The 27,791-nt window shown below is 42.4% G+C and overlaps 1 protein-coding gene across 3 annotated transcripts; it reads right to left on the bottom strand.

Annotated features, from left to right (window-relative positions):
• Positions 1 to 483: 483 nt before the first annotated feature.
• On the bottom strand, positions 484 to 27,791 carry tara (taranis). 3 transcript variants are annotated; one of them, XM_066393693.1, is made up of 4 exons: positions 27,313 to 27,791; positions 13,863 to 13,927; positions 4,067 to 4,425; positions 484 to 4,008 (listed from the first exon to the last, which is right to left on the bottom strand). In XM_066393693.1, the coding sequence occupies exons 2-4, from the start codon at positions 13,902 to 13,904 to the stop codon at positions 3,321 to 3,323; spliced, it is 1,089 nt and encodes a 362-aa protein (XP_066249790.1). In that variant the 5' UTR covers positions 13,905 to 13,927; positions 27,313 to 27,791; the 3' UTR covers positions 484 to 3,320. The 3 variants fall into 3 exon arrangements, with proteins under 3 accessions (XP_066249790.1, XP_066249791.1, XP_066249788.1); XM_066393694.1 differs by lacking the exon at positions 13,863 to 13,927 and having other exon boundaries at positions 27,313 to 27,789; XM_066393691.1 differs by lacking the exons at positions 13,863 to 13,927; positions 27,313 to 27,791 and adding an exon at positions 8,672 to 8,779.

Here is a 27,791-nt window from a genome sequence, read left to right as displayed (position 1 = left end):
CGACCTCTCTGAGACAGTAACGTAACGTTACAAGCAACGTTATAGAACTCAAACGCAAGAAATAGTAGATAAGTCGATGATTGCGCTCTCTCTGAGACTATAGCAAAACATTAACAAACATTATTACAGAATTCCAGTGCAATTTCGCACATTCACAGTAGGGGACGCTAGCCATCTCAACTTTTAATGCATAAAGGTCAACATGCGCACTATAAAGCTACAAGCTAAATTTCTACAGTATTAGCGAAATATCTGGTTGATATTATTTTGCAATGTAAAGATTCACTGTCCTTTTACTCTAATATTTTCCACCTCGAACGCAGTGTTTTTCCACATTTTTGCAATGGCTCGTACCTTTTTACTAATCACCCATTCGAACCTGCAGTTTTGGTACTAGTAGATTAGTAGAGTCGTTCAGAGAGGAACTGACGTATCACTTATCCCTTGAAAAATCTACCCGAGCAGGACAATGAAACAAGACACTTTGAAGTTTAATTCAATATATTAAAACATAAAAATATAAAACAATAAATGAGGTAATATGTATAATATACCGATTTAATTTTTTAACACCTAACATATTACATGATATCACATGTTCATTTGCACACATCCGAGTGTTGTACGTAAATGTAATTATTGACGAAACGTCGATGTGGGACGATCAAACACGGCATCGCTGCCGAGGGGGGCCCCTGCAAGGCGCGCAGTCCCACCCTGCAGGGGCCTCAAACTTAAATCGAACGAAAATGTATTTATTGCAGCCTTAGTTTTATCGAAAAATATCTTTTTTGAAGCTGGTTTTCTCTCTCTTTTTTAGAATATTTTGAAAATTATTGGTGATTGCCATTTTTGCCAGAACTGAAGCCTTAACAGAGTTAATTTGTGCCCTCATATTATTATCTGTTCCAGCTTAGAATTTAGGCTTAAATTGACCGACATGCATACGAATTTTTGCTTTAGACCAAGGCAAGAGCTATGGAGGAAACTTAAAGGCTTCTTCTTCCACTAAATCGAAATAACTCTAAGAGAATTATGGCGTTTACACTTAGACATTATTCTATCGCCTTCCTCATTCGAGAAGTCACTGGGGACGGTTCAAAAAGAGTCGTTTTTTGTGTTTTTTTTCCTTTCAAAAGGGAGTTTTATATCAAACCTTAATACTGGCTCGTGACTTCTTGGCAGAGGGCGGCAAAGATGACTAGAGAAGTCACCCAGCGAAGAGCTATGTTAGGTAGTAATCAATTCAAGAGACTAAAAACTAAATGTTCAAGGAACTGCTTTGCTATAGTGTTTGAAGACAAGGATCCGCTCGCTGGGCCTTAATAATATCCATTACTTTACCGCCAAAAACCTTATAAATTTCACATTATAATTTCTTAAAACAGTTTTGTTATAGTAACGTTTATTTAGTTATGTACAAACATATACGCTTATATCTACGCTTATATCCTCTCTTATGTACACTAGGCCTATTTACACAAGTAACTATATACAGGGTAGGTAGATATAAATGCCGGGGTGGCGCTAATATCATCGATTAGTGGTTTTTGCCTAAGTTCATTGAGCCACGCAGCGTAGATCTGCCTCCAGGGAAAAATGTATATATTCTAATTGCGTATAAAAAATAGCTTTGTCTTGTATAATAAAGGGTACGTCATTGAAATTAAGCACCATTTTGTTCGACAGACCATTTGAGAGGATTTTGAGAGGTGAGTGGACCCAAAAGCCTAAGCAAAGGGACCTCTTTGGGTTATCCTCAGCCTTAAAGAGCTCAAATTAAGTCCTGCAACCCCAATTTCTTACATTTTATGAGAGTGAAATGCGACAGTTAGAAGCCGTAGAATTCGAATTGCGCGCCTTCTCAGAAATTGAGACGGAAGCTCTGCAATGAAGATGGCGCCATCTGTGCCACTAACTGCATTTGAAATAAGAGTAACCAGTAGTAAAAGGATGGTTTGACACCACCTCTGAAACCGAGAACGACCCTTTAAAATTCAGCAGGTTCGTAGTTGCCCGAGCAACAGGGCGTTTTATAGAAATTGAGTGCGAGCACGAAGTGCTCCAGAAGGAGCGCCACCTCTGAAAACGGGAAAGCAGCTAAGAAATCAGGCTAACGCCATCTATGAAAGACAACTCTAATAACTTAACCTAGAGTCATTTTAATCTGAACTGAATTAACCCAGTATTAACTCAAATTAATCAGCGCGACAAAGGTAGGAGTGTAGTGCCATCACTTGGAGCTAGGCGGAAACTTTGAACTCTAGTGGCCGCCATTTAAAAAGAAGCTCCGACAACCTACATTTGCAGACCATTGTAGAGGAGTTAAACGCGAGAGTAAAGAAATGTAGATGTAGAAATTAAGATGATCTCTGAGACCGAGGAGGACTCCTTGAAATGTAGCTAGTACTATCTACAAAAGAACCCTTTCCCTTTTCTGGCTAATATGAATTATCCCAAGTTAACCCGTGTGAGTAGTGTAGTGGAGTAATTTTTAGCGCAATCAGAGTAATAGGAATAATTTTAAGCGGGCACTGTCTATGAAAGAATGCTCATAACCTAAAACACTCATCATTTTAAAAAATTTAAATATGAAATGCGATAGCATATTAAATTTGTAGGTTAAGTTTGGCTTGTAGTTAAAAAGAAGGAAGCTTTCCTACTTTAACTGGCGCCACCTGTGAAACACACTTCATGCAAACCAGATCTTCATTCATTCTGGAGAACTCTCGATGCCGAAGAGTTACTAGAGAAAGCTGGTATCAGTGGAGCCGCAAAAAAGCAAATGTTGAGTTTAATTCTGTGAGAAATTCAAGATTTTCCACAAATACCACCAACAGGTAGAATACGTTACGACTTTCCACTTACAAGGAAAATTCCCGTTTAGTCGCTAGTCTCTAGTATCAATATGCGACATCTACCGACTGGTAACGGAAACTGAATTATCGAAAGCTTGGCTAATTAGATGATATAGGGAGTTTCCCTAATTATACTGTTGGTTTATCACACACCCAACAGTGAATTCATGTGAATTGATATTTATTGAAAGGTTACTGCCAGTCAACCTTCAAGACTTTTGGGTCCTCTCTATTCAGAAGTGGCTCGCTTCTTAAGCCATCTACGCTGCGCCAAATAAGAATTAATTATTGAGCGATCGAGATCAAATTTCCGTTGGTTGGTGAGAAGTAAGTACCCACAAAAGTAACGCAACCGCCTTAATTGAAAAGAGCAGCTTTGCTCGCGCATCGGCGAAAGAGTCCTAACTTAACTTACGGATCACAACCTGAGTAGAAGAGCAGAGCACCGCCGAGTGCTTATTGCTACGTGCCGCCCACTAACACCTGCACGAATCCGTCCCACTCGTTCACCGAATCAGTCCGTGACGTGGACGGTTCCTTCCACTCGTCGCTGTTATTGCTGAGTCCGAGCTCCGCATAGAGCTCGTTGTTGTTCATCGCCTCTAAGTCACTCTGACTGGTCAGACTCAGCACGGAGCTCCAATTGATCGGCCTTCCCAGCTCGCTGTCTTCGTCCCCCAAGCCCGAATCAGTGTCGGGGGCTGCGCTAGGAAAGGGGGTAGCTCGGCCCGAGGAACAGGCCATGTCGCGCAAGCTTTGCTCGTAGCTATTGGGTTCCGTGACCGGACATGGCCTCGTGGGGGGAGTCATCTCGGGTAACATGGGGTAACTGGGTTCCGGCGGGTCCGCCTCCATTTCCCGCTCCAGCCGCCTGAGAGTGTTGCAGATAAGCACCGACCTGCGCAGCGAAGGGTCAGAGCATTGCCGGTACCTTGCCAGCTTACACATGGAGAGGTTTAACACAGCCAGCCTTCTTTGTCGGTAGCAGGGCACGTGGCACCATCGTGTCCTACCATCGCAGCAACGCACACGCGTTTTCACCTGGGGCGAAGCACCTAGCTCCAGATACGACTTTCCGTTCTCCTCGCAGCGGATTGTTTGCTGCTGCGGAGGCTGGTAGTACTGCCAATAGTCAGTTTGGGATTGGTATCTAAAATAAGTCTCCAGTTAAAAAAAAGAATAATTCTCAAAAGGGGGAGCGAACGTACCTCCCATAGGGTTGTTGAGGGACAGGAGTGGCAAATCTCGGGGGATCAAAGGGGGGCACCATTCCGGCGCACTTCTCGTCGTCACTGAGCTCGTCCTCGAACTCGTCGTCGTCAAACTCGTCCTCGCTAAGCAGCGAGGCAGCCAATGAGGGGGTGGGTGCCCGCCAGGCGTCCGCCGCGGGCACCGCCACCGCCCTCAAGCGGGCGATGCAGTCGTCGCTGCTCGTCGATGCGGAAGAGGATGACTCCCACTTACAAGATTTCGCATTTGGGGTGACTTCGGCGTCCAAGGACTCGAACTTACGCTTTCCGGTTACAACCGCTGTGGTGGTAGCCTGCAAACCCATCATGGCACAACTCTGAAACAAAAGAAACGTCCATTACTACTAAAGTCGATTTCATAAGGAAGGTAGTGTTAAAAGATGTCGCCATCTGCACGACAGTTAAGTAAACTGAAAGCCAGAAACGGAATACAGAGAGTGCCCTCTATGTTGACTGAAATAGGCTCGATTAAATTCAAGATAGTGCATTTCTTTGAGAACCCAATTTTTTTGGTTTCCTTGAGGTGAGTCACCCTTAAAAAATGAAAAGCAAAAGACCTCTCATCGCATTAATTGAAATGGCATTGATTCCGCAATGCATAAAAAAATGACGCCTCATCGCGTGAAAAATAAAGCGATTTTAATGTTCAATTTCCGATAAAATCACATTAATTCATTTATATTTTCACAGGCGCCATCTGTGTGAGAATAGCAGAAACTGTGTAGTGGTGCATTCAAGATAGGTAGTTGGTTGTGCCACAGAGAGCGCCAACAGTTTTACAGAACGAGAATGAAGTTTATTGTACTTCCTGTTATCCTTCGCAACCCAACGCAATCTTCAGTTTCTGAGAACAAAATTTAAATTGGGGCCTTGCAGTTGTCTTACAGGTGGTGTTGCAAATAACAATTTCATTTTTTGGCGATTTTTGGACACTCCAAAATTAGGTTCAAAAATTAGCGGCATCTTTCACTCTTAATCAGTGGGGTTTTGTCTTTTTCAGATTGACCGTTACCAGCACGCATCTACAAACCGGTGGCAAAGGAGATAAGTACATTATTTTAGAGTTTCTAACCTCTCTAGGGAGCGCTCAGTTAAAAGCATCCCAAGTCCGCATGTCAGTTTGCTATATGATTATTCATCTTACGAAGTTAATGTAATGGTAGCTAAGTTATTAAGAGGAAATATCTCGTCCGGGTTGCCCTCTGAGATGCCGGACAACCTGTTATTATAAGACTCATTTGCCTACAACTAATAATGCCCCGGCAATGGGCAGAGTAGTCTTGGCCATGTATGTGACAGCCGAGAGGAGCCAGTAGTAAATTATTGCGTTCTCTAATTGCACAAATAAGTTGCCGCCGAACGAGGCAAAGTACGACGCTGTTGCCAGGTTTATAGGGCGATATTTTTCGCCCTCTAAAACCTGGTAGAGGTACTAGGGGAAGGAGGTTTGGTTGCCCTCGTTAGGGGGCAATAGTAGCCAGTTTTTTGTTGCTCCTAAGGACGCCACCTAGAAGTCGGTAGCTGCATTAGGGGATGAGATAGCAGTGTTTTCACTAAACAGTGCCAGCCGTCCGAGTGTTTTTACTATTATTGGAATCTAAAATCCGGTAGCTTTACTTAGGGTTGTTGGCGCTATCTTTAGAGGATGTTAGCCATTGCGTAACATATCTTCATGTTATTTTCATGTTTTTGCCGGTTCTAGGGCACTCAGCCAAAGCTAAACGAAGGCAAAAATAAGCGGTTCTAACGCGCTGTCGCTCGTATTTCGAAACAGGATGTTTTTAACGATGATATAGCGGTTGTGGCATTTCTTGCGACTCCGCCACTTGGCAACGCGGCCTCGCGTTCGTGTTGTAAACGTCCCATGGTCGAAAATAACCTTGAGGAGACGTAGTTTCTCATGACACAAGCACAGGCAAGCGAACGAACGGGCGATCGGCCTTCGACCAAGTAAAACCGGCCCCGTGATGCCGCGTTGCCACGTTTAGGTTGCCAGCGTGGTGTTGCCACATTTCTTTTTGGAAACCTTCAAATTTGCTATCGTAGATTAGTCCAAATTTTAGGGAAAAAATGCCAATTAATGCTTAATTATGGTTGAAAAGGTAGCACTATGGTAAGTCGCGGACAGTACCGCAGTACCACCAGCACTAGAGAAAAAAAGGTAATGAGCTTTTTTAGGCAATTTGGAAAGTTTTAGTGGAATTTTCACGTTGGATAGTACCGAGTTTTGAGCGCGCACCATCCAGTAGTACTCAGGGTACTTTGGATGGCAATTTGTTCCAACGTCACATGTTATTTGTCGAGGCAGCAGCGTTATAATTATTATTATCTACAGTACCGACAACAACCTTGCGAGTTTTTAATGCAGTGGCGTTTTGGCGACTCTGCACGGTACTACCGTCTATTTTACAAGAGAAAAAGCAGTAGCTTGCATTAGCGATAAAAATACATTTTTGACACCAACACGCCAACTATTAAAAAAAATGTTTCAATCTTGCCTTAACGTCTTCATCCTAAACCCATACACATGACGCATCAGTGGCGGACGGGGATTTCAACATTAAACTGCCTGCATAAAACTATCACTTCTAGGTTAGTTCAGGCTCATTACTTCCACATTAACAATAGTACGGCTGTGGATTTTTACTTTTTGGAGTTGTAGGCATGAGTGTGCTCAGCATTATATAAAATAAGCGTTTACTTTAACTTTTGCAGCAATGGCGTCCCGAGGATGTAAATATTAGTGATACCATCTTGTGTATTCGGAAAACTATAATATTCGAAAAATCACTTATCCGAAATTAATAATTGTATGCCTCTGAGGTTTTATCGAACCATAGATATGAGCGAGTGCAGCAATATGCAAAATGTGCGCTTTCTTTAATTGTAACACAGTGGCTTGCCACGAACGTTTTCGAGCTTAACTCTAACTCACCTTATAATTTTTCACATTACTAATAAATTAAGCTAAAAATTATTCATGTTCTACTACTGAATTCCCGGCAGGATGGAAGCTCTATGAATTTTTAGCTTATAGCGAAAATTTGGTTTTGCTTTTTTAATTAATAAAGACAGTGGTGTACGAAAAGACGATAATGAAATTTTTCCTATCAAAAATTTGAAAACTCTATAGGTGAACATTTACACGTCCGTGATTTCTTGCAGATTCATAAACGAAAATACTAAGACTAAAACATAAAATAAATACTTCCTTTAAAAAATCTTTAAACAGTGTAATATCAGATGATCATTAGCAACAACTGTTCACTTATAAGAGATTGGTTTACATTCTGGGTAATTTAACTCAAAAAATTAATTATTGCTACACCACTGACCTTCCTGCAGGATTAAAGCTTTATGAGTGCCCTGCAATTATTAAGTTTTTGAATTTAATGAAAAGATAGACAGTGGCGTGGCAAATGTCTACTACCAGCTTTAACCTGTAAAATGTTTGAAAAATCACTACTTCGAAATTGACAATATTTCGCCTCTGGATTTTTGCAGTATTGAAGCTAAAGTATTAACAATGAAAGATAAGGTATGCACCTTCGCAAAAAAATAACAGTAGGGTCCGACACACTTCAAAGAGTTTGATAAAAAAATAGTTAGGTTTCTGGCTATTGCAATTAGAAAATTAATGGTGATATGCCAATGAGCCATCTGAAAAATTAAATTCTGATGTGTTCTTAACATTCAATATAATTCTCATTTCAATGGGGAAATATACAGTGGCATGGCAGCTGAAGACGATAAGGGTTTATTATTAGTAAAATAGTTAGAAAACTCACTCCTTGTTTCAAAAATTTTACGAATTTAAAATTTTTAAATTAACACTTCCACGTAAATAACTTGAGAAATGTATCTAAACGCACATTCAATTAAATGTAGTAAAAAAGCAGTGGCACAGGTTTATAGTTTAGTAATAACAGGCGTCTAAAGGAAGTACTTCTGAGTTTTTTTGACACGAAACTATTTGCTGACACAGCACTGGGATTCTGAATAATCAATTTTTAAACTGCAATTCTGAGATGTTTATTAAAAGGCAGAGGCGTTCGTTCTAGGTGTGTTTTTTCACTCTAAACTACCCACCCCAATATGAAACAAATTGAATTTTAAATTGTCGAATTGAAAAAAGCCTTTTTCACCTACAATAAATAATAAATAAGACAATAGGTTAAATAAACCCAGGGCGTGCCTCTTAAACATTTTTTTTCTGGTAAAAATGATTTTCAGTCTTTAGTCCTTCAATGCAGTGCGGGTTGTCATTAATTCTCCCTAGTCAGTGGCGCGTTATCCAACGGCAAAAACACGCCCGAAGGGGGCAAAAAGATGAAAAAGTAAAGAGAAATTGTTGGTGTTGTGTGCGAGGTTGGTGAACGGCGTTCCTCAGCTCCGCTCGTTACGAGCCGTATAATCTTTTTCTCTGCTTTTATATAAGTGCGCGCTTTCTATTTAATTTACTCCTAGGCCACTTGGTCGTAACACTTTACAGTAGTGATAGTGTAAAATTTCGAATTATCTATATATATCTTTGGTTCGCTTGGAAACAATTGAGGTACTTACAGTACTGCCAGTGGCGCCCAAAGAGAGATGAGGGGGCTCACGAATCACTAGACACATTTTGACATGTAAAGACGGCGTACGGGCATAAAAATATTTCATCACTAAACATCACACCAACATTCAAAAATACGAATTCGAATAACCTACGAAGGGTTCACTGAAATGGTTCGAAGGCGAGCCCCTGCGCAATACAGCGAAGTCCTTAAAGTTCTTACCTGCCTTAGAACTTCACAAGGAAGGTCGTAGTATATTGTAAGTGGTGCCATTTACGACAGTTGGAAGGTTGGGTTTCAAGGCCTATTTCTTTAAAAGCTTTTTTGCACCCTAAATAAGCTAAGGCGAAAAAAGAGAGGAACTTTCCAGTTCAAAAAAATATCCACCACTGATTTTTCAAAGCATAGAGCCTTCATGTATTCAAAGTTCAGGCGAATCATCAAAAGCAAATAATTAGAAGAGGAGCAAGGGGGGCGTATTTTCATGCTTATCCCTCGTCAGGTATTCAACAATTTGTATATTTACTTGCAATAAATTCGTAATTAAATTAAGTAACGTGCACTCCTGGTTTTCAATAAAATAACTAGTATAAATCTGTACAAATTCTCATTTGAGTGGAATAACAGGCGTAATAGAGGGAGGAAGGGAGGGAGGCACCTACTGCAATCCATTCATAGAGTATATATTTATAATCGATTCCCATTAAAAAGAACTACGCTACTGACTTTCAATAAATTGAAGTATTTATACAGTATTTAAAAATCGCAAAGAAATCTGATTTAGTTGAAAAAGAAATAGAGGCATAGAAGAGGGGGACCTCATTATAAGCTTCGATGATTGTCCATTATTATTGGCGAGGAAATTTGCTCTCAAAATTAAATTTAAATTCTCTTAAAATTTCATGTTTAGTTGAAAAAATCCACAGGTTAACTAAAAGAGACAAAGAGAGGGAGGTCAGATTGGAATTCAGTGTCCATTTAAATACTATTAGAGTTTTGACGAGTTATGATTATTAAATCTACGCCACTGGTTCTCAAGGAAATAGACGTTTACAATGACGACTTAAAATGGTGCGGAAAATCTCAAAAATATCTTATTTAATGGGGATAAATGGGGCTGTGGGAAAGAGCGAGGGCTGCTTTGCCCTCCTCTTTTTCAGATTAAAAATTTATGACCACTAAAACAATTCACCTCTGTCGCTGATCTAAAAAAAAAAATTAAAAGAACAGTTCAAAATTTCAAAAAATTTGAGGTAACAAAACAAGAATCGAGAAGTTGAATCAGTAGTCCCGCGACAATTGGGAAGCATAGAGAAAAGAGGGCTACTCCAATGACTTTAAACGGAGCGAACCCATAAAAAAATATTTGGAATACGCGTTTATTCATGTTAGTGCAAGTTAGTTTGGGTCTTTGTAGTTTGAACTGAACACCGTTTCCCGACGAAATTCTGAGCGAGCAAAGCCGAGTGGGACAAAACATAGTGAAAAGTCTACATCAACTAAGGCAATTTCGCCCTCTTTTAACACGTTTCTCATGAAATCCTGAGTGACGTTTGGGCCTTAAAGAGGTGTCTCAAGTCACTTTTGTCATCAACGAGCCATTTCAAGATCAACCGCAAACATTATTACCGCATAATGGGGCCCTTCGGCGTATGCCCATTCATGTGGCGCTTAAATTCCGTACACGGCCCGTGGGGCAGGTCTCGGGTTTCTTTCTTCAATTAACAAGTGCACATCGACCCGTTTCAGTTTATTTATCCTAGATTTATGATGTACAACCGAGACAGACGGACGATAATCGATTTCGACACTTCAGGATTGTGTATCGAAAGTCAATTTTAAGTATTTTGAGATTTATTGCGGTGTAAACTGAGCCAAAGGTACCCTCTTTAATGTAATTACGCAATAGAGGTTGTAATCAGTCATTTGGGGACGTAAGAGGGATGAATGTGGGACTCGGGAAACCTATTTCTTAAGGTGAACAAATGCTCGGTCATAGTCATTTTCTTAATGGCTGGAAATAGAGTAACTATGGGTTGAAACAGTGAAGATTAATAAGGTGCGATATAAATGAGTACGAAAGTTATTGGCGAAACGGACAAATTTGACCGAATATCTTGGAGAAAGACTGAATCTCAAACATAGTGGTTTTGTCGAATCCAAAGCAACACCATGTGTCTGAAATTTGTGATTTCTGTCCCCTGATGTAGACAAATATGAGTCAGATTTGATTTGTTGGAATGGCGAGCAAGATACCTTTTCCCCAAATCAAAGGTACAAGCCTTATGTGAACCAAACATGTGAAACCAAACCCTTTCACAAGCCTGAAAGGGCGAAATATGCCAAATTTCATGAAAGGGCCGGCGGAATGACAGCATCTGATATAATGATTTTTTCTAAAATAAAAGGAACGTTTCTCCATTTGGTCCTCTGTGTACCAAATCTGCGACTATAAATTCCTTTTCATACTTCAAAGGTTAAATTTCTGTGAGATTCAATTCAATGGCCGTCGAAGCCGAATGACTGGATTTACGTCCAAGTGATTTCTCCGACTAACGTTAGTTTACGTGATTTTTGACTTCCTAACGCCAAATCCTCAAACAAAATGACATTTTCTTTTAATACCCTCGGGGCCTAATGCACTAAAACAACTGTGCTAAAACCCAAGCTACCCTCATATTCTACCTGGGGTTGCATCTGCTGACCATATTTCTGGTCCGACTTCCTATTACGGCCCTCAGGTAGTTTTTCGAGGGACCTCCTTGGCAATCGCCAGATTTAACCTCACATTCTGACGAAGACAGTTAAAAAGCTGCAAGTTTAGGGACGGAGCCCTTCACTCCGTCCCTGAACCGGCAGTCAGAGAGAGGGCGAGGATTAGTAACATGAACGCGGGCCCCAGGGTGACAGGCGGGCCCCTCTGTAGAGGGGCCCGTTCAACCGACCTCGCCACCCTTCTCGGAACTCCGACCGGGGCTGACGCCACCGCCGCTATAGCTGCCTTGTTTTTCGACCCTACTGCAAGGTTGCCACGCTTCGCCTTCCGAAATATCTAACTATCAAACGCACCCAGTCTAGATGGCCAGTGCGTGTAGTGGACAATTGACCATCCGGACAGTTGCGGTAATGGCTCCAACTGTCCCTAGAAAAATTGTGAAGAATGTTGAAAGGGTTGCGCGGAGGAGACGGCAATGCCGCCCCGAGGTAGGGTCGATTTATGGGGCGCATTGGTTTGGCAAAATTCGTCGCACGGATGTATGGACGGTTATTTTTCGAACTGTCAGGGTAAATGGGTCGTAATACGGCCGAATTTAGAACACGTTTGCGCGAGCCCGCTAAAGCACAACCTCACAGCCAGAATGGTCGTAAAGTGGTACGGAAATACCTAACTACGAAGAGACAAGATCTGCTTAAAATAGAAGTTTAATCTGTCATTTTGGCCACCTTGGAAAAAGACAGTAGCAATCTTAAATTTCAAAAAGCAGTCTCCAGGTCGTTGTCTCATGAAATATGCGAATAAATTTATAACATATTTAACCGTCAGGATACCAATTTGAGTCCAATGCGACTGTTCTAAAAATCGCCTCGGTTTGTACAAAACGATTTTTCCCTTAGAATCATCAGATCTAACCCAAAGTGATTTCATTATAAAATTGGGTTATTGTGACTTAAATTGATCAGTAATGCTATCGCTGAGTCGCTACCTCATCTAATGCGCGGGAGCGAACAAATTTAATAAGAATACCCCATCTAGCCCACTGATATGTATCCCGAAATCGTCTTAACAGACCTGCTACTTAGCGGAATTGCATCGAAACTGCGTCTCTCTTCCTCCACACACCTCTTTCTCTGACCTACGAAACTCGAAACTTTAGAAAGAAGTGAAAAGAATGTACAAATGTCGTATGTAAATAGGAGTGGGAGTCGAAAAAGTCGCAAACCTCGACTCCTTTCCCTTTCAGTCAGATTTAAATGCGCCCCAAACAGAATACAACCGTCCCTGCCACGAACAAAGTGATCCTTTTTCGAAGTTTAAATTTCTCATCTCCCTTTCGCGTGGGGGAGCGGGGCCCCATTAATTTTCTCGAGAGGGGCGCCCGCTCTCCCGAAATATATCCCCCTTACGTTCGCCGTATTACTCTTCGTCTCGTTTTGAAACAGAATCGGGCTCACACCAGTTCGGCGATTACTGGTTCGGCATAGAGTGGCTGAGCCCGGCCCTGAGTCGAGCGGGGGCAAAAACAGACTACGCGGCAAAAAACAACCCCTGCCAGCTAAAAAGAGAGGACTCCTGCCGCCGTCGATCCGAACATTCCAAATTAAAACGACGTAGCAACCCGAGCGGCGCGTCGTAGTTTGTTTTTGCCGGCGTCATCAGGGGGGGAAAGGAGAGCGGGAACTTCCGGCCAATGAGAACTCAGGACGTTCCCCCTGCGACCCTCGTTGCGGCTTTACGGACCCCCCAGAGCGCTGGGGGTTTGCGAGCGATAACGAACCGAGCAGGGTTTTATTTTCGAATTTCGCTGGAAGGTCAGAGGTGAAACTCTTTAGCGTTAATCATCCTTTTCCTGCTATTCCTCCAACTTGAATACTAGAATCAAAACATTTGAAAGCGCCTACTATTTAGCAGCAGGCACTTTCAAACGCGCCTCCAAGTGCTTAGAGCGCATTTTTACTCAGCTGCAGGTTGTTTTTTAACATTGTTTTTGAGGTAATTTCGAAAATAGCTCTTTACCGTGCCGCATGCAGGGTAGTGTCGCAAAGCGCTTGCGTGAGAGGGCGGGCTCTGTGAGCCATATCAATACTTGGAGCGCCCTCCCACCACCTACGGGGGGAGATGGAAACAAAAAAAGCACGTGGCATCGCGGCAGTTTTAATGCAATTATCTGTTATTGTGTTCGGGGAGTTATCCCAGTGGATTCACGTGGAACTCTGCTGGTTTTTGGAGGGAGTCGCTTTTTTCGAGCGGCGACATGACGGGAGAGTCGATTTTGTTTTTGAAGCCGCAGTTTTTGCCGCCCGCAGGGGATGACCGGCAAGATTACCGGATCTAGGCCTTAGCGACCAATCCGCGCTGCACTAGAATAGTTCTAGGTGCTAACAGAAACATCCTTAATAAGGACGATCAATAGAGATGTTCTTTGGTTAGACAAAGCAAAATTCATGGAATTACTAGGGATGTGCTGTTGTTATCATACCTTAGTGCCTTCACGTGCCTGCCCTCGCCTACGCACTCCCATTCTCCGAGAAAGGTCTAACTAACCTGAAACAAGAAAAAAACGAAAAGTAAATACTCAATTCTCTCTCTTTCTCTCATCAATTCAATCTCGCATCGATGGAATTCTAACTAGCGACAATCTGGACATTGCGGGGCTTTTACGAGAGAGCCGTGCCAAGTGAGTACCGTTACGCCGGTTGCATAGTTGAGAATTAAGCCCGACGTGCCGGAATTAAGGCTATCTAACAGGCAGCGCAGCGGGCTTTTTATTTCGCTCGACTATCGGGAAACCCAGCTTAGGCGTTGGATTTCTCTTTTCAACAATGGTACTGCTCTGGGTACTCGAGCGACCTAACGGAAATTTCGTCAGAAGTCGAATATAGATGTTTGGTTGCTCTAAGAACCGGGTTACACACTCTGGAAAGTTCTCAGAGTTAATAAGGAACTAGAGAAAGTGTTGTCCAGCGAAGTAAACGGCGCTCAAGGCTCTAAAGTTTCTGACGGAGTATGTTGAGTAACATGAACATGACAATAGTAATCGCAAGCCCCTATAATCATTAGTGTGAAGCTAGAAGACGGCCGAAGTAATGCAGGGCAATGACCTGAACTAGATAGGGAATTTGAAAGTCCCAAAAGTTATTTTCTAACTGGTGGTATTTTGATTATTCTACCAACTGAAGCCTTAATTGAAATGTTGGCGGCTAGTTCAAGATGGCCGATTTTAAGTGAGGCTACGCGATGTCAAAATGGCAAATTTGATGAGATGGCCAACATAACGACCAGATCTGAGTAATAGTGATTTATGCAAAATCAATTAAATAAGGCTCATGTGTACTAAATCCGCGATCCGTATGTCTCAGAAAGCAAATATTTGTTATGCTTGACGAAATGGTCGTTCAGGTTTCGATTCTCATTTAATTATTAATTCCGAGCGGAATCATTTAAGGTTATATAATCTATTAGAGATGTTCTAGGGTATTTAGAGCTGCTAATCACTCCGAAAACAATTTTTTTAATGCTTTTCCATGCGTGGGATGTATATTAACAAAAGTCCGGGTCTGTACCGATTTAGGTCCCCCGGTAACGACGTGGGCCGAAATCAGCCGAACGTCGTGTCTAAACTTATCGCTCGAAGGGGGATCTGTAAGGTCGAGTTTCGCTCGTTTCGGTATGCTCTGCGCGCAGCGCCATGGCCGTATGCGCGCTCTCACGGCAAAACAAACAACGTCGAGTTTCTTGGCTCGTAACCGTTCACAATAAGGCGAGGAGAAACGTTTTCGAACCACTTGTTTACTTCGTATTCGTTATTATTATTATTATTATTTCGCTAGAAGCCTAAAAATAGGCCGTGAAATTGACGTTTATCGTTCACTCGATATCTCAGGAAAGAGTATCGCCCTGAGCGATCACTAGATGGCCTTATTCTGCTACGCACAAAGACAACGGCCTTGTCCCAGTTGCATTTCAACTCGGGGAATTTCCTAATGTAATGCGACTTTAATTTCGGTTGGCCCACACCGGGCCGATGTCACAACCAATCCACTGTCGCCAAACTAACGGGGAAATCCCATTCATACAGGTGCCCTTTTGTCACGTACCTAATTTCGCCCGAGGTGTTTGTTTACATTCTTCGGTGCCGACAAGTGCATCCCCACATGCAACGCCTTATTATTACCCTCGCTCGACTAACCGGGAACTGTTGAATGAAACTTTGTGTGTATGTGTGTAAAGGTGTGCGGCAAGGGAGAGAACTTGTTGATTAACGGATGGGAGTTTCGATAGTTTAAATGGGGTCAAGGTGTTGGGGCTCCATCGCAGGCGAGAGACCGGAAAATACTTTTCTTGTGCAGAATCATGAGATCGTAAAAAAGAAAAAGTCTAACGTTTTGTTTCTTTGGTTAGGACCTACTCACTAAGACTCAGGAGTACGAAGTTCAGGTCTGAATTTTTTTGTGTTGTTCTAAGGGATGAATCTGGTTTGCCGCAATCCTCGGCTTCCACGCCTAACACAGAGGCGGGCGGATCGGAAAATATGTTTCTTTCTATCTAATCTTGTAGCAGTAAAGAAAAACTGATCAGCGCGAAGTTTTGGCTCGCTGTTCCACCTTTTTCTGATAAAAGTTTAGGCCTGAAGATTTATTTTCTACCTTCGTAGGATAATTCTGCTGTTTTGCCGTGCTCCCAGCTCTGGGACTGTGGCGAAGAAACAGTCTTTTTCTGTATGTTGAATCTTGTAATAGTAAAGCGTGAGAAGCGTGAAGTTTTGGGTCCCTGGTCTAAGTTTTCTCATTAAAGTTTCCATGATATTCCGGTAACGATACTGGAAAACCTTTTTCTTACTATACATCCTTAACACTTAAAGAGAAAAAATCCAACGCCTGTTTATCGAAACAAAACCTCCTCTTCAAGACCAGAAGTGTGAGATTTAGACCCGAGGTTCTATGTGAATTTCTAGGGGATGGTTTCTGCATTTGTCTTCTTCTAAACGTATACAACGAAATATATCCTTCTTTATGTAAAATATTATAAATGTAAAGTGTGACGAGTACCAAATTTTGGGCTTCTGATATAGATTCTTCTATTAAAGCTCAGCATTATGGAATGAAGACCTGAAGATATCTTCTCTACCGCTGGAGGTTGATCCTGCTTTCTCGTCATGGTAAGTTGCCAAATCCAGGGCAGAGTTGAACAGATCCCAGAAAATTTTTCTTTGTTATGGGTGAGTCCACCATAAGGACAAGTTGGGTCTATCACAGGTCAACATCTGCGGGTCATCATTCTTCGACCCGAGAGTCAGCGTTTTCTTTCACCGAGGTTAGATGATCAGGCGAACAGCCCTGCTACTTGCTGAGCTGGTTGTTTTTCTTGCTATAAAACCTCAAAACCGCAATATGCTGCCATTTAAGAGTTTTTTTGTCACGGGTATTGAACTTTTTACGAAAGTATGGTGTCGAGGCCCGGCGTTCCCCCTGCCGGTATTAGAGATGAGTCCGGTCCTCCACCGTTTAGTGGGGTCAGGATTGTCCCTTTGGTTATACCTTCTCATCACAGCTAAGGAGCAGGAAATTGAGTCCCGATGTTCTGGTCGCTAACGCGTCTTTGAATAGTAAGTTCAGATTGCGTCATTCAACTTGTCTCGACATTTCAGCCTCGTCAGGAAGGAACTAAGGTGTATCTGATCGAATGGCGTTTTCTCTTCTTTCATCTCTCAAAGCTTAGTCATTAGCGACTTAAACTCCCTCAGCGATGTCCAGGTACGCGGGATAGACGCCTTATGTTCTTGTCACTATCACGTGAAGGTACCTGACTATACCGGACGAATTTCAGATACCCTCGTTCAACGTAATTTTTCGGTTACCAGGGGACGAGTTTGATTTTCCGTCAGAGCTCAATGCAGGTAGGCTGCAAGCAGGCTGCAGGCAACGCAGCATGTGGAGTACCGCATATTGTGCGTCATTGCCAAAGGTGCAATAATGGCGTTTGCAAATCACCGACCTCACACTTGAGACGTATGCAATATCTCCACTCTAAATCATCCCAAACCACTGAAATAATCAGAGAATGTCGCTGGCGCTAAAACAAACGCGACCGCTTAATCACCGGTGATTTATCTATTTCCCGCACGGAAAAGGAAATACACACGCCGGACGGCGCTTCCTCGCCAAATCGGTGCCAAGAATGCAGAGCAATTAGACGTTCCGACACCTGTTTATCTCCCAGACGTAAATAATCAATTAGCCGCCGTCCGGAGGGGGAGAAACAATATCGGCCGTGACCCGGCAATAACTAGATCGACCGCGCGAAAACCACATAAAACAACAAACCATCAATCACCGGGGGGGGATCTCTTTGGCGGCTGCGGCACTAACCTGACCCAACGACGCGATCATATTTTTATGTCACATGTGATGCGCCTCCTGAGCCTAAATCGAATCGTTGCGTGCCGATGTTATCGCCTACGGAATCGGTACTGTCTGGAAAGTAATTGCGAAAACGCCTAAAAATGTTTCTTCTTCTTCTTCTTTTTTTGTAAATACTTCTGTCATCAATCAAACATCAATTTAATGAATTTTGCTCGCTGCAAGCACAGGATCAAGTCCTGCTTATCAGGCGGTCGATATCCCGACCTTTTCGACTATTAGAGCAGTAAAAACGAGGCCTAACTGCCAGGTAAATGAAACCGGGTCCGTTGACCCCGGCGGCAAACGGAAGGAATCCCCACAAATACCTAATAAACGGAGGAAAGGGTCTCCCTGACCTGATTCTGCGATTTGGCAACCCCCCCGATGATTTGCAGTCGTCCCGATCAAGTGTAAACACGTAATAACGTCATTAACTTTTAACGAGTGTTGTGTGTGTAAAGTGCGGCAGTCGTGACGTCGCTGTGAAAAGGCTTAATCGACATTGACCGAGTTAAAAAGCCATCAATAAAACAAATCGGTCGAGAGGGAATCACAATTAAAAAACAATAAGCGGGCCGAGCCCTCGCGCGATGCACGTAAAAAACGGGTTTTATTTATTATTTTCGGCGTCGAAAGCGAACGAAAGTGAAATTATTTATTGATATTGTTGTACAGTGGCGCATCGAACTTTGGGAAGTACGAACGACACCCGAGAAGTCTTGTCGATAATGACGCACATCTCTAGTCGATGAAATTTAAAATCCGCATCCTCTTCTTCTTCCTCTTCTAGGAATGCGATGGTCATTCCTCGTTCCTCGGTCGCTGCCAACGTCCGACCTGACCTGAGCCAACTGCATCATTATGGATTCAAGATCCTACACAAAGAAATATGATCTGCGGTCAGACCGCCACCATCTCAGCTTTGGGACTATAAAGGAGGATATAGACTATAAAGGGAGATACAATATTTGGATCTCTTGTTTTAGTTTGGCCAGGAACGGCTAAAGTTTCTCCCTGTGTAATTTAGGGAGGCCAGATGATTTTCTATTAAGAGCAGAGAAAAGTTCTACAGAGAGAAAGATTACTTTTTTTAATATTGACCTCAAATCTATTCCGCTACTCTCTAGTAGGGAGGTTGTTCTCATATCGATTTTTATTTCTATAGAATGTCGTGATAAGTGAGGATCGCTAATTGCTATATTTGACATATGACTCGACAAGTAGATATCACACGAACCACGGACAGTTTTGAAAATCTTTAGCTGTCAGGAAACTAGGGAAAGGAATTTTCACCGTAACCTAATTAAATCGTCTGGTGTCCAGCAGAGAATTTGGAGTGTAGCTGTGGTCATGAACAGAGGGGGTGCGGCTAGCCGTTCATCAACGACTTGGAGGGATGCAATGGACCTCTCGTCAAGCATACGTGTAGTGGAATGGCACATTCCAGGTAATCCACGAGCAAACTGCTCAAATTGTTCATAGGAAATCGAGACGCTAGGAAGTTATAATAAATCAATATATGGTAGGATTGAATAGAGGTTATGTATAATATAACGAAGATATATATGTGATTCAATCGCAAATCTGTTTACTCCCTGTTAGGGATGGCATTAGCGTATCGACTCTCTTAATAGCTTACAGTTTGCTTTAAAGATGTTATTTTCACCTTCAACGACGAATGACATCTCTACTAAAGTAAGCAATATAATTATGTTTCGTTTACAAAACGAAAACCCCTAATTACTACATATTTTGATTCGAAAGGAGCAGATGCTGGAGCATCCGCGAAGTAATCTCCTCGCAACAATTAAAAGCCCCAAAATTACAACTTCGGCGTTTCTCGTCAATATTGCCTTTCTGGATGCTCCATCCAATCCCTATTTTACTCTGTTTACTCCCTGCTAAGAATGTCGTTGGTGATCGATTCCTTGACGAGTGCGAAGTATTACAGGCGAAGCATCAAGCATTCCTCATGCTCTAATTCGGTCCAACATTTGAAGTTCCCTATATTGCAAGTTTGACGTTCTAGTCTAGAACTTCGACATCTGCTTACGCTCTGCTAAGAGTGTTGTCTATCGATGGCTTGAGGACATGAAACCTCTGTACGAACTACGACACTGTTTGATGTAATTCAAGCGCCACTTAATATGGAAGTGAAAAAGCATATCGATGAATGACGCAACCGTTTGAACGATTAAAGCGATTACAATAATTTTTACGGGCACGCGTCGGACGCGGCCAATTAAACATGTAAACACAGTCGGTGGCACAAACAATGAAATATTTATCTCGGCGTATTTACATAAAAATACTATTACTAGGTCATAATTAATAATCGGTTTCACATGGAAGCCGTTACCTATCTCAACGAGGCTCGCGTTGGCTGACTTGTTGATATGTCATCTTTTTAAAAGCCATTATTCAATTTGTAAACACACATAATCGTATTTTTATGCTTCTCCACTTCCCATTCATAACAGACAATAAAGTATATTAATGCGTCGCGTGCCGGGATGCTCGGCAAACAACGATTTAAGTGGTTTATAAATAGGCGAAAGGTGTCTTCCGAAATCTTTTGTCGGATTGCCTACGTCGAGTATGATGATTTATTGCCTTGAGGCACAGCTGATGGGAAAATCGATACGGGAAGACATGCACCTTATCAAAGTGAAGGTCGATAATGCAGACAATCCTAATTTATCGCTTTTGCATAAGAGAAACTTCTGCCCACCTTAGTAAAACCAACTCTACTTTCGAACGGAAATTCCAACGTGGTTCGAGTTACCAAATTCGACGTTTGGAAAAGACTGTTCCCGAAAACTCCTCAATACAGCGACTTCTAGTGTAGTTGTAGAGCGGAAAGAACCAAACGTCGTTAGCGATTCCAGCCTTCTTGCTCGCTGCTAGATTAGGCGATTTTCAAAAATCCCAAAGCAAGTAGTTTCCGTTACATATTTCAAAGAAAAGGAACCAAGCTTGACTTGCAACAGCACCTCTGCAGCTCCGCCTGCACTAATGTTAAAATCCCCGAAATGGGGGTTTCCGTTGTGCGTTTCGAGTAGTTTGAGCTACGAGATTGAGTGGTCCCTTAACGAGATACCGCAAATACCCACAACAGCGTCGCTCGTGTGTAAAACCCATTCAAACTCCCTTAATATGATGTCACAGCGGGATCGCATAAAAGGCAAGACGTCTCGGAAGTCGTGAATGGAGTTCACTTTCGATTACGCAAAGATTAAGACCGGCCACGTTCCCATCAAAATCGGCGCTTTGGTTTCGCATGAGCCCCCCGAGATGGGATTGCTAGTGCGGCCATTCTAGTCCCTTTTTTTCATTGGGGTCAGTAGCGGACTAAGACTGCGCCTAGTGGAAAAGGAGGGAGAGAAAAAAGTCGGTGCGCCTCTGCACTTCTTTCTGGTTTCTCCCTTATTTTAAGTTTTCTCGGTAATGACGGACGGTCTCGCCGCCGTCGTTTTTTAATGGGTTATTGGATTCCCTTGACGCGGCCAGACGAGATGCTATCGCCCGATCGCAACAAGTGAGTTATCACTTTGACTTTGAAACTACTGCGTCGTGACCCTTTTTCTTTTACGCTCAAGGACGTTCCGATAAACTTTGAATAGCAAGAGCTATAGCAAACAAAACGCCTCACCAGAGCCAAAATTGGGCTAGACCCAGGTTCACGTTGGGTCTAATCCAATTAGGCCTCTCTATTCCGTCTATCAACGGGAAATCAAGGGTTCGGACAGCTTTCAATGAAAATGCACATTGAGTAGGTCATGATAGTTTGAAAACACCTAATTTGAAGGATAGGGATTAGTAGGCAAGTGCTACGAATTAGATGCTTCGCACGTTTAATTTGAACGAGAGCTTTTAGTAGGGATGTGCTAAGCAATTTTGCTCTAAATCCTAGTGTATCGGAATGTATGTCGAACAAATGAAAATGCAAATTGCGGGAACAGCGAGAGAGCGGTTGCTCGGAGTGAAACGGAACTGGCGGAGTTGCATTTTATGTACGCACGTTTTTATGTGAAATGCCGCCGCATAAATATTGACGCTCGAAATCGAGAGTGAACTTCATTCATTCATGAATGGATGCAACGACGGCCGGGGCTTCTTAACGACGTCTCCACTCGTAAACTACATTCCGAAATGTACCGCCGAAGACGGCAAACGACGTGTCTCTATCAGTCACGAAACGGCCAATCGTTTAAGGCAATCAAGATTTATATTAATGACGGCACTAGATCGGTTCATTCATCCCGGCCCCCAGGTGTATTCTCCGAAGATAATTAATGGCCAATAAAATCGGTTCTTAATGGTAATTTGTCGCACTCTTTTATTTATCGCCGATTAAATGCACTTTTTCGTTGGAGTAGATAACGTAAATACTAAAGGGAAAGGTCGGGGGACTCGGAGATGACCAGATTTGGGTCCCACTGAACTAATTTTTACCTCCGCTTAGAAACACTTTCAGGGGGTATAAACAACGTAAACAATGGGAAAATAGGTCGGAGAACCTCAACTATAACCGGATTCCATTTCCACATTAGGTAAACATTTTATAGTTCATTTGAACTCATTTGTTTACTGGCGATTAGACATGCTTTATGTTATTGTAAACAACGTAGACAATAATGGAAAAATAGATTGAAGAACGTGCTCTTCGGCTAGTTTTGAGACGCATTGACTAAATTGTAATATCGAGGTTTTCTGTTGTAATCAACTTAACCATTAATAGAAAACGCAATAAGACTTTCAAGATGACCTGAATTAGGTCCGGTAGATTTATATCAAAATAGCCTTTACGTACAATCACTGAGAACAGGATTCAAAGCAAGACACTTCTGTACATCAGTAAAGGAGATATATATTTTTCGTACCGTTACCTGAATCCAAACCAAGTACAGTCAACTAAGCCACTGTTGCTGTCTGTAAAGTGTAGTAATTGCTAGTTTTTAATTTTTAAAATACCTATTTTGAACAAAAGCAGTCAGTAGGGATTTTTTCATTGCAAATGCTGCTCTAGTTACATCAAAGTTTTAAAAAATCAAACAAACTTTTTTTATTTTACCACGTGAAATACTGAATATTTGTCCTCATTGAAAGGGTTAGTTCCGTTAGTTCCAAGTATTCTGGTTACTCTGAGAACAGGTTAACATATAATGACTTTATTTCTTGTTATCTAGAGCCTAAAAGTTGTGCTAAACTTCTTTACATCTTAAAAGAGGGACTTCCCCATTGAAACCGCTCTGAGAGCTGCTTGTTTAGATATTTCACGACTTCAGAAAGTGTAGGGACGTACTACATGAGTCGAACTGCCCTCTTCAGCAGCCTTAAATAGAGGATTTCGATTTGACAATTGTCAGAGCTGTCCGTTCATTCCTATGCAGGTTCGAGCTTTTCCCAATTAATTTCAAGCAATTAGAGTCCCGGAAGGGGGGAATGGGGTACAAAGGTAACATCCATCCAAACAGACGGGTTATTAAAGGCAAACATTGCCGTGAGCTGCAGCAGTGACAGTGCCCGTGTCAATAATTGCATGAACGTCGGGGGAATGTTTGCCTCTAGACTAATCCCCGTGCAAATACAATTAGGCTGTTGCTCCTCCGCTCCAGTATCGATCAGACCTTTCGCTTTTCGTCGCAGGCAAGAAAAAAAAGATCGATAGCTCCGCTCATCTCTCCTAAGCGATGACGTCTCGAGTGCACACATACATATTCTCAATTCATATATGCCGGTGACGTTTCTATTTGGGTCAGGGACCTCCGCGAATCCGATAAAACTTCTCTTCCTGCCTGTTTCGCGGCGTTATTAAGGACCGACTTCGGTGTAGAACTATTGCCCTTTTCGCCGTCTCGCCAGACCATGCAGTGAACAATAATACGCCTCGGGGGCTCAAGATGGAGATTAAACTTTCTTGCCGCCTGACCCAGTTTCCGAACGACGGAAAAAACTTTGTATAACTCCTGACGTCACTCCTCTCTCAGGTAGTGTGAGCGTCGCTTTCGAACATCACTCACTTCGTGATTTTTCGATTAATTGTATCAGCTCTAATAACCTATCCCAACCAAGGCTGGCGCTATCGATCGACTTGTTGATGACCGCGATAATCTCTCGCCTTGTCCGACACATCCGCACACAAAAGCACTTTTATGCCGACTAACCCGCAATCTTTTATTTCCCATTCATAATGGAATATAATAAATTGTCGGCGAGCTCGTTGTTTATGTTTGTTACGTCACTAAGCGCCGGTTTAAATTGTCGTCCTTTATGGGGGCGTCAAGTGCTCTTTTTAAATACTGTATTAAGCAGGTCACCGGCGCTTCGTATATACTCAGGTGTCGTTTGTTTGCGCTTATTAAGCGACACGTGCGAAGAGTACAGTGATTAGAGCCGTCGGGACAATTAGAATTGTGATCGAGATAGTTAAAACTATGTCCGGTGCAGTTCGTTTACACTTAGGTGTCGTTTATTCTTTCTTATTAACCGACACGTGCGAAGAGTGTAAGAGTTAAACGTTTCGGGGTAGTTAGAACTAGTCTCGACGTAACTAAAACTGAGCTCAGTTTATTAAGGTTCAAGTGAATCGTTTCGTGAAAAGCGAACTTTATTAATGTTGCCAAAGTAGAGTTTGAGCAGCCAGAACTCTGTTCGGAGTAGGTGGGGCATGGCCCAGAGTATTATGAACTGTATTTATTTGTTTTAGAGTAACAAAAACCATCCATTAAGGACTCCTAGAATTGAGATATAACCAGATAACCAACCTTGTTTCAAATCAAAAATGTCAAGCGTCAACTTAAGGTTTTTGGCCAATTAACTTAAAAAATACTTAATCAGCAGCAGTGCCCCACAGGAGCAGATGCCATAAGTAAAGTAACAGTTAAACTGATAATATCGACTTCCAGTCAAACGTCATCTATCATTAACTTCAACTTTCAACTGTCATGCATCGTTAGTGCACAAGAATGTTACAAATGAAGACCAACAGAACCATTACTTTTTCCATACTGTTGGATTTTATTATGAAAAAATGTTCAACTATGACGGGGCAAGTATGTTACAGTTGACTTGAAAATCCAATTTTTTCATGTATGTATCATGTAAGGGATTTCCAGATGATAGCGCACAAGAATGCTACACTTGTCGTTCACTTGTATGTTTTAAATCTACTCTTGGCTACGCTTGCACATCGAGGGGCACTTGAATTTGAATAATCCAAGACAGGTGAATACCGGACAAATTGTCCGGGTAAGTGTTCGCCTATCTATCTCTCTTTCTCGAATGAATGAACATTAGCTACTATTACATACGCGAATAACAATGCGACTCATTACCATAAGATTGCGTCACACGGTCACATATCGGCAGACAATCATCGAGGCGATGATTTTTCAGGGAAACGAGCGAAAAACGCGTGCGACATTGAACTTGACGTGCGGCACGCGCGTTTGCAATTAAGCGACATCGCATTTTTGACCCGGAACGTCGTCCATTTAAAGAGCGACTTTATTGCTCCACTCTCGTTGGCCTGCGGTCGCGTATACACACATAATTCTTCCTTTTCAGGGGCCCCATTCAAAACGGCCTTGCCGTACTACGGCTTCCTTATCTCCCATTATTAAGACCGTAATCCTATTCAAATTTCGCCAGGGCCCTGGTTAAATACGGTTGTCCCGGAATCTATTTTTGAACCGAAAAATACGCTTAAAAATAGAGAACTCTCTGTAGTCACAATTACATTCGTGGGATTCCGAGAGAAGTTAAATCCGGTGGTCCTGGAGGCTGTCCAATTATCCAGACTGGAAAAATTTGTCCGCAGAACACGTGGTTAATAAATTCCGGTCATAAGGAGATAAATCTGATCAAATCACGCAGCTCAAATCTGGTCATTAGGGGGGCCTTCCCAAAAAAATTGTGTGATTAATAATTAATGATGCGAATTCCCTATGGATTGAGTTGAAGGGGGGTGTGGGGGGAATTAGTCCAGGTACACGCACGGACATTATAACAAAACGTTAATTTATCGATTCGACAGAGAGGGGAGTATAAGGCGCGCTCTCATAAGGCCGCGTTGCGTTGGTGGGTCGTCATAGCAACGGTGGGCGTAACACGCGGTATACAGGGGAACCCTCAACTTCCCCGCCGAGCGGAATGACCCGGAGGTTTGTTGCGAGCCTCAATCTCCAAAATTTTTGGTTATTAACCAATGAGATCATTAAGGACATAAGTACCCACATACATAAGTTGTACGAGCAAGCTGGACGCCCCTGTTTCATTGGATTCGAATACTTGTTTTTAAAATTTTAGAGAACTGTTAGAGCGTTTAATAAACAGTAAGACATTGGCGTACCACAATGTTCTGATTCCCAGCAAAATATTTTTTCATTTAAACTTTTTTGCTACTTAACTATAAAATGCGCCACGCACGCTCTTATTTTTATGCTATTTAAATGCTAAGTTTTCATGTTGTAAATTACTTTTACAGCACTCAGCATATGCGTCTCTAAATATCGTTGGCGTATTACAGTTTTTAAGATCCAAGAATTTTTTAGTTTCTTTTTCTTTTTTTGTTTTTTTTTGCTGATCCGCACTGAATGAGAATTGTGCACTCTACGCCCCTGTTTATATTAATATCAAATGCATGTCTTTCAAGTTACAGAGAATCTTAACTTACAGTCAGTGGTAGATGCAGAGTTAGAATCCGCCACTGTTAGTGGCATTACCAGGATTTCAATCTGCAAAAATGGTAGTCAAAGGGCGCTAAATCTGACCGCCAGGAGGGGCTCCCGCAATAGAGCGCTGTGAATTTAAATTCGAGGCAGTAAATTTAATCAAAAAATCAAGCGGATGTAAGCCTTGAGCACGGTGTGGTCATGCAAAACTCAGCTGCACATTTAGCAGATATTTTTGGTCAGTCAGCAAGATTTGATAAACCCTGGTCTTACCGCCAAACAAAAGTAACGGGACTGATCAGAAGTAACTTGAAATTAGGAGGTCAGTAAGGCCTTCTGACTTCATTTCTTAGCCTTAGTTCCCAGTAACCAATGCGCATTAAGTCTGGAAAGCTGATAGGCCAAAGTGTGACCTCATCAGACATACCCAAGAAAATCAGTCATAACATTTGTCACCAGGATGTGAGTTAGGTAATAACGAAGACCGTTACATGAAATGTATCAATACTTTAATTACATGTACCAAAATCGGGTAGTTTTAAAATAAAAAAATACATATTTTCTTAAAGTGGTCCAAAGCAATACAATCCTACAGTGGACCAAAGAGAGCGGCACTCGTCACGCCCCCTGCGTAGCGCGCGCCGCTCCGCACGCCTCCACTGGTCCACCGCGAATAAATTTATTTGATTGCACACGGTTGTTTCCAAACAAAACCGCATGCACACATTTCTGACTGAAAATTATCAAATTCTACTATGACAACCCTCGCACTCATTCCTCCGCAGAGCAATCCATAACGGATCACCCACCGATACAACCAAAAACTTTATCTAACAATGTTTTCTAGTCTCACCTGAGTTTCACACCACATGGTTAATTCGCAACGTCCATGGTTGCGCGCAACGGCAACATTGCATTCGAGAACAGCACTCTCTGTTTTACGTATGAATCGAATACAGCGAACTACAACACACTGAAAGATACGAACTCGACTTTGACTCGCGAACGGAACGTTCGTGGCACCGTCTGACGCTAAAACGCTTGCGAACGAAATTACAAAACACGTAGCGTATCGAGTCGCCTAAGACCGGTCCGGAGTAAAGCTCGGGTCGGGTCGGGCTGCATCGGCTCGTTTCGGCCCACCTGCATAACATGCCCACTGCGAAAGGTTAGGTTAAAAAATATATGTACGATCGGGAGGAGAGAGAGACGTCTATATAGAATGGCAAAACGCGCGCTTTGAACGTTTCAAAAGTTTGAAGTTTCGAAAGTTGGCTAATGGGCCTCGTTCGGACAACGCAAAATCGCCCGATTAGCGGGGGCGCGCTCTGA

Source organism: Euwallacea similis, chromosome 9 (assembly GCF_039881205.1).
Source record: "Euwallacea similis isolate ESF13 chromosome 9, ESF131.1, whole genome shotgun sequence".
NCBI lineage: Eukaryota > Metazoa > Arthropoda > Insecta > Coleoptera > Curculionidae > Euwallacea > Euwallacea similis.
This window is presented reverse-complemented; position numbering and strand designations above follow the sequence as displayed.